At 47.5% G+C, this 10,617-nt stretch overlaps 1 protein-coding gene across 2 annotated transcripts; it reads right to left on the reverse strand.

Annotated features, from left to right (window-relative positions):
- Positions 1-2,172: 2,172 nt before the first annotated feature.
- On the reverse strand, positions 2,173-6,359 carry LOC136471863 (uncharacterized). 2 transcript variants are annotated; one of them, XM_066469610.1, is made up of 2 exons: positions 5,794-6,359; positions 2,173-3,531 (listed from the first exon to the last, which is right to left on the reverse strand). In XM_066469610.1, exons 1-2 carry the CDS (start codon positions 6,277-6,279, stop codon positions 3,487-3,489), a joined length of 531 nt encoding a protein of 176 aa, XP_066325707.1. In that variant the 5' UTR covers positions 6,280-6,359; the 3' UTR covers positions 2,173-3,486. The 2 variants fall into 2 exon arrangements, with proteins under 2 accessions (XP_066325707.1, XP_066325708.1); XM_066469611.1 differs by having other exon boundaries at positions 2,173-4,400.
- Positions 6,360-10,617: the final 4,258 nt, after the last annotated feature.

Genomic DNA, 10,617 nt, shown 5'->3' on the forward strand with positions numbered 1-10,617 from the left:
CGCGAAGGAGCAGCGGAAACTGGAACAGCTTTATATCGCCGAGCACCTTTTTTACACCTGGAGGCGGACAATCAAGACCAGTCGATCGAGTGGGTTCGATGAGTTTAGACATTTTATTGTATAGTATAACTAATGAAAAAACGGAGTGTGCTTTTCATTCCATTCCTGCATCTAGTCAGTCAAAGTAGGAGTAAGAAAGAGACCTGACCTGAAAAAGTGACTCATCCAAGGGGTTTTGAACAAGCTGCTGCCGACCACGTCGTGCGTGTCAACTTTATTAATTGAGCCGTCCTTTCACCTGGGATCACCCGTGGGCCGTGGGAAGACCATGTTCGGTTTACTCCGTATTCGATTTGTTTGACTTCTTTTTTTAACCAGAATAATATTTTTTTCTCATAATAATTTAGCCGAAACAATATTTTTCAGCCACAATCAGTTTCAACTAAGTTTTAGAGCAGCGAACGGGTCCGGCCACCATCGGTTTTGCTACTGTCGACTTTAGCCAAGACTTTAATTAATGAAAGGAAAGGCGGCAGGTGGAGGCCCTTTGAAAACAATTCACCTCTCCCTCCGACCCAAAATATTACTAGTAGATTATGTTAGGCTTTGATAGCCGGTGTATAAAAACTTTGCATGGTTTAGAAAGATACACAACTACTTTTATTTCACATAACACATTTTTATTATATATTGTTACTCAATGTGTCATTTTCTAAAGTCCAGGACCTCGCATTTGTGATCAAGTAAGAGCAGCTCCAGCAGGGCCCCAAACAGGCCCCCAAACCATAATTTGAGGGTTTGAGCAAAAACTCCAACTCCAACAGAGCCCTCAAATTCCAACTGAGCAAAAACTACAAATCCACAAGGGAACAAGGAAGTTCATTTCACAGCAGCACAAGAAGCTGTGAGGAAGGATGTGGAGAAAGCATTTGGAGTTTTACAAGCTCTATTTGCTATTGTAATTTTGGAACAAGAATATCCTTTGGTACATAACGACAATTTGCTATGATCATGTACAACATGATAATTGAGGATGAGCGGGACGAGGGAGGTGACGGAGGGTACGACCAGACCAAGATGGTGGCAAGGTACTGAGGGAGTAGGAGTATCGACGACGTAATCCACTTGTATTGTCGGAGTTCCTCAAGATCCACAAGGAGATTGAAGACAAGCAAGCACATGAGAGGCTTCGAGAGGATCTTATTGAGCACCTTTGGTCTATTCATAGCTCCACCTAGTTTGATTGTTGCCATGGAATTTATTTGTGAAACTATGGTTGGATGAAACTGTGTGAGCCTTGGGATGTCACTTTATTCGTTTTAAAATTTGAATTGTAGTATTTGAATTTGTGGATTTAAAAATTATTCATATGCATAAACTCCTAATACTTTTGTTTGAATTTATGTCATAATAAATAGGAACAATAGATTCAGTATGTGAAAAAAACACTAACAGGAAGTAGAGGCCTTAATTTGAAAGCTCTTGCTGGAGTTCAGCTTAAAATTCAGGCCCCTCAAAAGTAGGGAAAACCCTCAAATTTAAAAAAATAGAGACCCTGATTTGAGGGCTACTATCGGAGATTCTCAAATAAATTACCCACCCGGCCCACACCGCATGGGTGAGATGCATAATTCTGTTCCAGTGTAGTGCTCACCTCACTTAGTGAGCAATTGCAGCATTGATTCTCAAGAGATTGAACCTTCGAGCCCTTCAAATTGGATGATTTGGGGCTCAAGTTGTCTGGAGGGGTAAAATGGAAGCCGTTAAAACTCCTCTTCTAAGGCCTTATTTGAATGTTGTTGGATTCATCTCGATCCACATGTGTTAGGGTGGATTGAGGTGGCACTCCAATTCACCCTAACACATGTGGATTGATGCAAATCACCCTAGTCCACATGGATTAGGAGAGATTATGACGAAAAAATAGTTAGGATAGATTTTAGTGTAACCAAACAACCCTAAGAATTTAGCATATATCCTGATTATAACCCAACATATCTCTCATCTGCCCACCAAGGTCATGCTTAATAATGTGTTGACCTTTGGGATTGGTTAGAATTCTTTCAAAGCAATACGAAAACAAAGGGAACAACAAAGAACAGAAACCCCTACCCTCTGCACACCAGATGTTCAATGAAAATATCTGAAATTCAAAACCACCGGAATATCAAAGTTTCCATAACTCAATTTCGTCGGGTTTGTATCAAGAGTTAACCGGAAGCTCTCTGAAATTAAAATTAAAATACAAATGAGGCACTAAACATCTTGTAGCTTGCAGTTGGCCCAAAAGGTATAGTCTATATGGAAGGAACTAAAACTAATACTCGGTTACGAACAGACCACCAAGCAACATGATAATGACCGGTAAGCTTGATCACGATCTGATGCCATCAGTTCTTCTCTAGAAAATATCCACCATGCTGGAACCAATGTTCTTGATCGATAATTGTTGCTCCAGTTTCACCACGTGTTCTTGAAAGAGCCGAGCTACCACCCTAATGTATTGTCTTTGTGCTTAATGTGCCTGCAAACCTTCCCCATTATAGAAAGGCACAGAATTTGTACTGTATCTCTGTACTTAGCAGATTTCATTGTGTATTGCCCACAATGCCCAGCTCACTGTTGCAAAACCAATTCAGTGACACTCACACGTGCCTAGAAGCAGTTAATGACACAAACCTGGGAACTCTCTAAAGAAGCTTTGGTATTACTGTGAAAACAAGTAAGCAACCACATGTGCTCCATAAAAAAAAACTGCAACTGGACACTGAAAGAAAAGATGGCCCTTCAATTCTCTGATCAACCCTACTAGCATTTATTTGTCCCATTGCAACCATTATTGAGGATACCTTGCCCTGACAAGACACTTGGCACAGTTATCTCAGTCTGCTGCACCATTGCATGTAGTTCAGGACAAGCAACAGCCAATGGTTGCTCAATTAGCCAAACATCATCCCAAGAAAGGTATGCTGATACCATTGCCCACCAGAAAGATTATTCCTCCACCATAAAAAAGTCAACAACACAATCACACGATGATTTACTAGCATTTTGAAGGTACAAAGACCAATACATTAGCACAAACAAGTCACACAATCATCTCTTATCTATGTGCCACCTTACACAACAACTAGAAGTCCTATACAAAACCACAAATCTAATGACACTCTCACTTAAAAAGAATAGTAAGTTGTGATGCAATGTAAAAAGAATAGTAAGCTTGGATGTGTTTACCAACTGCTCGAAAAGTGTACAGTTGAAATCATTTAATGAGATACCAATTGATAATTGACAGATTAAATAGTTCACTTCTGTTTTCTTTGCTACCCTATCTAGTTTGGTCAATCAATCTGTAACAAAAAATACCTCCAATTGCAATGTTAGTGATAAAAGTGATAACTTTCTCAACCTAAATAATAGTTAACAATTAAAATTTTATCCTGGAACAACATATGACATAATTAATGCTGAACATCGTTTGCTCTCTTACCGTTTGAGTAATGCCTGCAAAGAGCACAAAATGAAGCTTCCCTGCAACAAGGATCAACATTCAGTTACCTCTGTCTCAATTCCCATCATAGGTTTCTCACACTGCAGATCATTACTAGAAAACATTTAGTGGTTCATTGCTTCTGAAATGTAAGGAGAAAAGCCTTCATATGACAGTAAACAACTGTCAATATCAGAAAGTTCAGTTCAGTTCTGCTAGGTCAAGTTCCAACACCATTTGTGGTGGATTGTAGTGAAATGAACACAGATTATAAGATTTCAACTTATACGACTCTGCCAGCAACTCTATCTACATGTTCTATAATCGTCTACCAAGTTCTGAATATCAACATTATTAACCATACAAGATTACTATTTGTAAACTATGCAACAAGGACATCATCTCAAATTTGTAGTAGCGAACAGATGTACACAAAGAAATAGCAACAACAACAACAACAAAAACAACAACAAAACCTTTAAGTCCCAAACAAGTTGGGGTATGCTAGAGTTGAAACCCAGCAGAAGCAATCAAGGTTCAATCACGTGGATAGCTGTCTTCCAAGCACTCCTATCTAAGACTAAGTCTTTAGGTATATTCCATCCTTTCAAGTCTCCTTTTATTGTCTCTACCCAAATCAACTTCGGTCTTCCTCTACCTCTCTTCACGTTACTATCCTGGCTTAGGATTCCACTACGCACCGATGCCTCTGGAGGTCTCCGTTGGACATGTCCAAACCATCTCAACCGGTGTTGGACAAGCTTTTCTTCAATTGTTGCTACCTCTAATCTATCACGTATATCATCGTTTCGAACTCGATCCCTTCTTGTATGACCGCAAATCCAACGCAACATACGCATTTCTGCGACACTTATCTGTTGAACATGTCGTCTTTTCGTAGGCCAATATTCTGCACCATATGCAAATGTGGTACAAACTCAAGAAAGGAATTAGACACAGCTAAGTTAAAAAAATATAACAATTAGAGAGGAGACTATGCCAAACCCACTACTAATGCTACCATATTTCAAAGATAGCTCAAATCAAAGGAAACAGAGCAAGATCATTCCTCTTGATCATGCCCTTTATTAAGGACAGGGAGGACAAGAGGCCAGACCATTACAAGAGGAAAGATGCTTGCAAAACCACCCAGCATCCTACAATGGACGATATTAACTATCCAGCTCTTCCGATGCATATAAACAAGATAACCAGTCTGTTGGAATGATCTCCCAGCCAATAAGCCCAACGGCCTATTAGGCCTTGGTCACGCGCCCTGATCGGGGGCGTCCAACCCTACATGGTTGGTGGGCCCCCGTCGCACTGCGCTATATAAAGCGGTGGGGGCCGGCGGCTCATAGTACGAGGTTCACCGTGAGCCACTCCGCCCCACCAACAAACCCTAAGTCCGATCTAGTAAGGGTGTGCAGCCAGCGACGGGAAGACGCCACCGTCATCACCGTCGGCCTGACTGCACCGCTACTGCATCGCCGGACTTCATCAACTCTTCTCCGACCATCGCTGCCCGTGCGCAGAACGTCACTGACCGAACGAGATGGCCGGATCCTCCTCGACGGCGCCCTCCGATGGTCTGTACACTCCCATCCACTCTCCTCTCTCTATCACTCTGTAGTACGGTTCATTAGGTTTTCTACTTGTTCATCCCAAATACAAAGAACCACCCGACTAGATGCTACTCTAGGTGATCTCTGGATCTAACACAGTCTTCTCAGGATCCAAGAACACAAACTGAGCATTTTCTATGACATTGATATTGGAACGTGACATGTATACCCCCACCTCAGGTTCCCAACTCTGAGTGGCAAGCTATTTGCAGCCTCAAGAATCCAAAACCTATCCAGCAGCTCCCCAGCCTTGACAATAACTGGCGTGGCTTTAAATTGTTGTGACCATGTAATGTTGAATATACAAAGGATTCTTAAAGGCCATGACCCTCATTCCTGAAATTTGGCTCAAGAATTCTTAAAATAATAATAATAATAGTTATAAATTACTCAAAGGCATTTAGTTTAAACTTGTTAACAACCAGCACGTTATAGTAGAACGGACCATACACAAAAACATTGTACCACCTCCGGTCACAAAAACATGTTGCTAAGGACAAGATTTGGTCAAAGCTTAAAAATTATAAACATCAATAACTATTACATTGTTTAGTTTGAAAACATGTAAGTTCTATGTGTAGATTTGTATGCAACATACTTGCAAAGTCTATTAATTTTCAAGGATTTTTAATAATATTTTCTAGAAAAGAATAGTGGTCAAAGATAAACATCAAATACCGTGCAAAGTGTATGACATACTGCCGCCATCGCCCACTGTGAGGAACACATCTCGAGAGAAGACACTGTAGGAACCTTGTACGGCAGGGGGCAGTAGCTTTGGAAGGGCGATTGTGCCCCGCCCAGGTTGAAGCGCGGGCGGCGCACGGCAAATCCGCTGTTGAGGGAGAGAACGAGATGGCCGCTGCTGCAGTCCGATACCACTTCCTGGCCCAGTCCGAAGCTGCCGCGGTGGATGACAGCGGCGAGCTCCGGGTGCTGCGGCAGCGGCACGAATCGCGGGAACGGGCGGTCGCAGTAGGTGACGAGGTAGAAGCCGAGGGGGTGGGGCGGGTGGAGCTTGCGGAAGCGGCGGACGAAGGCCGGGTCAGAGGCGAGCCTGAGCCAGCGCCTGCAGACGGCAGCGGCGCGGACAAGGCAGGTGGGGAAACCGAGGGGGAGAAGGATTTCGTGGAGGAGGTCGCCGTTGCCGAGTACCTCAGCCATCGCGGCCGCGGATGCTTACGCCGGCGGCGGGGTTGTGGGCTCCGTCCTCTCTATCTTCGAATCTTCGATTATATGGCAGAGATCTATACCATATATGGAATCTGGTTAGTTTTTGCAGAGGCTGGGTTGGGTGGAAGGCCCAAAGTGCGGAAATGGGGATAGCGATCAAGTAAAAGCAGCGCCGTTTTCCCTGGTCTGGTTTAGTTACCAAAAAAATTTCCCAAAAAATGTTACAGTAGTCATCACATCAAATCTTACGATACGTGTATGGAGCATTAAATATAGACAAAAAAAAAACTAATTGCACAGTTTGGTTGGAAATTGCGAGACGAACGTTTTGAGCCTAATTAGTCCATAATTAAACACTAATTGTCAAATAAAAACGAAAGTGCTACAATAGCCAAATTCTCAAATTTCGTGAACTAAACACAGCCTGAATCGTGTCTCCAGTGTGTTTGTTTTCCTGATCGGTAACGCCGAGCGACCGTTCCACCGGACAGAACGGCCCCGCCTGCACCCCTGTCTCGCGCCTCGCGCCTCGCGTGCCCTATCTGCACCTCATGCCTCGCGCCCCCACCCGCGTGTTGCTCTCGCCTCGCACTTGCCCTACGCTCCACCGCACCTCGCGCCTTCTGCCCGCACTCACATGGTGCACAATCTAGGTCCACCTCAGCTTCATGGCATCGAGCTCTGTACATACTTCGAGCTCCGCGTCAACGAGCGTGCATTAGAGGACAACAAGTAGATAGCAAGTAGATGAACACATGTGTACAACCATATGTTTCATGTGTTTCAGATATATATTATATATGTTTCATCTAGATGCTACAAAAGTATATCTGGTATGGCATATGTTGCAATGACTATACACATATGTTGTAAGTGTATGTTTCAAATATTTCAGTTGTTTCAAACGTATGTTGCAAGTGTTTTATCTTGGCTACATATATTGCAAGTGTATGTTTTAAATGTTTCAGCTATTTTAAACATATGTTGCAAGTGTTTTATCTAGATGTTGCATATCTTGCAGTTCCCATACACATATGTTGCAACTGTATGTTGTAAATATTTTATCTATTTCAGACGTATATTGCAACAAATACTTTTTATGTTGCAAGTGTTTCATGAGCAGGCGCGGCAAGAGGGCGCAGGCGACGGTGGTCCTCTTGGGCGCAGCGGTCCCCGTGTGCGCGTGAGAAGCGAAACGGGCGCGGTAGCAGGCGCGGTGCATGAAGCTACATCTATTGGCCGGCAGCAGGCGCGTTGCACGAGGCGAAATAGAGAGCGAAGGTGCATCCATGGAGAGTCAGCAGACGCGGAGCACAGACAAAGTGAAGCACGAAACTACATGCATAGACCACGTCCGAACGTTCGGGCGCCGGTCTCTCCGTTTCCTGATACCTACCTAGCATGGCTACGATACCTCTGGCCAGCTCAAAGCACGGTTGTTATAGTGCAAGCTCAAGTGTTTGTTTCACTGATTCACAGCAAATCCGGCTAACACAAAGATTATATTTGTTTGCATGTACAAATATGTATAGCTAGTTTTCAGTAGGAATATGGTAGTCTTACCACCACATCTTCTCGTTTGTCCCCTCATTATCATCTCCCCTCATTATCATTTCATCGAGTACTCCACTAGCGTGAGCACCTGAAGGCAAATGGCTGCCGCAGCCTCCTCCCTGCAAGTGGAAGTGTGGCACGGGCCGCGTGACGATCCAGTTCGGTTGCTGCTACAACTACGCCACGGACTGTGACGGCAACCCAAAGGGAATCTCACATGCGGTGAGGAGGCGGACCCTTTGCCGCCGCCGCTCAAGTCCATGGTCCGCCTCATGTCTGGCGCTTCCTCCCGCGGACCTGCGTGCCCGACGGTTGCATCGTCAGCGTCTACGATGTGGGCGCGACTGCATCCCGCCGCACGTGGACCACCACGACTTCGCCCGCCCCTTCTACACTGTCTCCTTCCTCTTTTGGCAGGGGCCTTCAGGGTGGTCGGCCTCAGCGAGTTCGTCTGCCCGACGTCCATCTCGCTGCCCCCAGGCTCCGTCCTTGTGCTCGCCAACGGCGACGTCGCCAAGCACCATAGTTCAGAATTTCGCCCGGTTTTCGTCGAAAATCGGCGATTTTCGTTTCTATCGGTCACCTCCGGTAGATACGCATACCGGTAATTTCGGTTCAATTTCGTTTAGGTTTTTCAAATTTCAGTTAAAATTTTATGAAGATTTGAAAATTTTGACTGAAATTTCAACCGATATTCACCGATTTTTGTAATTTTTGTTTCTATCGGACCCCTCCGATATTCATATCTCAACCGGTGAGCTCCGTGATGCCAAGCACTGCGTCCCTGCCGCCCACACCAAGAGGATCTCCATCACGTTCCAAAGATGGACGCCGCCAAGCTCCTTGTCGGTTCAGGCCCGACACGGACTTGCAGAACCTCGCGTACCCCGGCTCAGCGCGACGGTCACAGTGGCGGCAGCACGCGCGCGTGCACGCCACGGCTCAGCGTGGGGGCGCGGCGGCGGTACACGTGCGCCCTGACTGTTCTCTCCACCGCCAGCCTCGCATGTTCCTACCCTTAGTTATCTCGGTGGCGTGACTTGCGACCCCTTCACGCGCTCTGGCATGGCGCGGCTGCGGCTACGGCTGCCTCACACTTGCCCCGGTTCGCGCGTTGGGCACGACGGAGGCACGGCGTGCAGGAGTCATCCATGGCGAAACCCGCACAAGGAGAAGACGAGAGAAAAAGTGGAAGGTGATAGCTATAGTCGCATTTCTCCCTCGAGCGCTCTAACGAGCTAGGATCTGGAAAAATGAAGACCACTTTCGTTTCTCGGAGACACAACTCCAAGGTGCTTTGAGGTCCGTGCAAGCTTAGCCTAGAAAGTAGGTCCAAGCTACCAAACACGCGCCGCCCCTATAGCCTAACGGTCTGGTCAGCCCTTTGTGAAGGGATACAAATGCACCCTTTATGGATGGGTTGCGCCCTTTTTTTTTTTGAGTATATTCGTTTTGGCAGTCCTACTTTTAAAATAGATAAAAACTTAAGGGATGGTTAGAACACTACTACCAGAAACGTTTTTCGTGGCGGACGGATTTGCTTTCCCACAGCGGGCAAACGCGTCCGCCACCGCGTAAAGGTCACGGTAAATCGTGGCCTTCCTGCGGCGGGCCGCTTTGCCCGCTGCGGTTAATCGATTTACCGCGGCGGGCACATTAGGACGCCCGCCGCGGTAAATCATTAAAAAAAACAAAAAAAAACCCAGGAGCCCGCCGGCGAGCCCATTCTCAAGCCCGCCAGCGAACCCGTACGTTCCCAGCCCAATCCACCGACGCACCGGCTGGATCCGCCCACCACCGCGGCCAGGGAGCTCCTCCGCACCGGATCCGCCCACCACCGCGGCCAGGGAGATGAAGGAAGAGGGAGAGGGAGGGAAGTGTTGTACCTACCTCCACGCGTCGCGCCGCCGTGGATCCCCGCCGGAGCAGGTGCCGCCGCCATGGATCTGGCCCCAACCGTCGTGGATCTGGCCCCAGTCACCGTCGTCGTCGTGGACGCCCCAGCCGTCGCCGCCGCGAGGAGGGAGGGGGAAGGCCGCCGTCGTGGATCCGCGCCGTGTCGATCCGCGCCATGGAGAGGGAGGGAGGAAGGCCGCCGCCGTGGTGAGGCCAGATCCGTCGGGGACGCCGTGGTAGACGCCGCCGCCACCTTGCTGTGGCGGTCCTTGCCGCCGGGAGATGCAGGTCGCGCCTCCTCTAGAAGCAGCTCGCCGGCTCGAGGGGAGGGGGCATCCCGCGGCCGCGCGTGGAGGTGCAGCTCGCCGTCAGCCTTCGTGGAGAGCTCACCGGTGCGGCCGCGTCGGAGGGAGCAGGGCCGTCGCGCCGGGGGCAGGGCCGGCCGCCACGCTGGTGCTGGCCTTTGCGTCAGAGGCAGAGCCACAGCGCCTAAGTATACCTATATATACGTGTAGACGAATATCGGGCCAGCTTGGACCTGATGGGCCTAGTCCTTTTCCGCGGCGGGCTTTTAACGTTGTCCGCCACGGTAAATCGATTTACCGTGGCGGACACCTTACGATGTCCGCCACGGTAAATAGGGTATTTACCGTGGCGGACATCTTAATATGTCCGCCACGGTAAATCGATTTACCGTGGCGGACACCTTACGATGTCCGCCACGGTAAATAGGGTATTTACCGTGGCGGACATATTAAGATGCCCGCCACGGTAAATCGATTTACCGTGGCGGGTAAAAGTGCCCGCTGCGGTAAATAAAAAATGCCCGCCGCGGTAGATCGTGGGATTTACCGCAGCGGGCAAAAAGATGCCCGCCAC

The sequence above is a fragment of the Miscanthus floridulus genome, chromosome 8 (genome assembly GCF_019320115.1).
Source record: "Miscanthus floridulus cultivar M001 chromosome 8, ASM1932011v1, whole genome shotgun sequence".
In the NCBI taxonomy this organism is placed as follows: Eukaryota; Viridiplantae; Streptophyta; class Magnoliopsida; order Poales; family Poaceae; genus Miscanthus; species Miscanthus floridulus.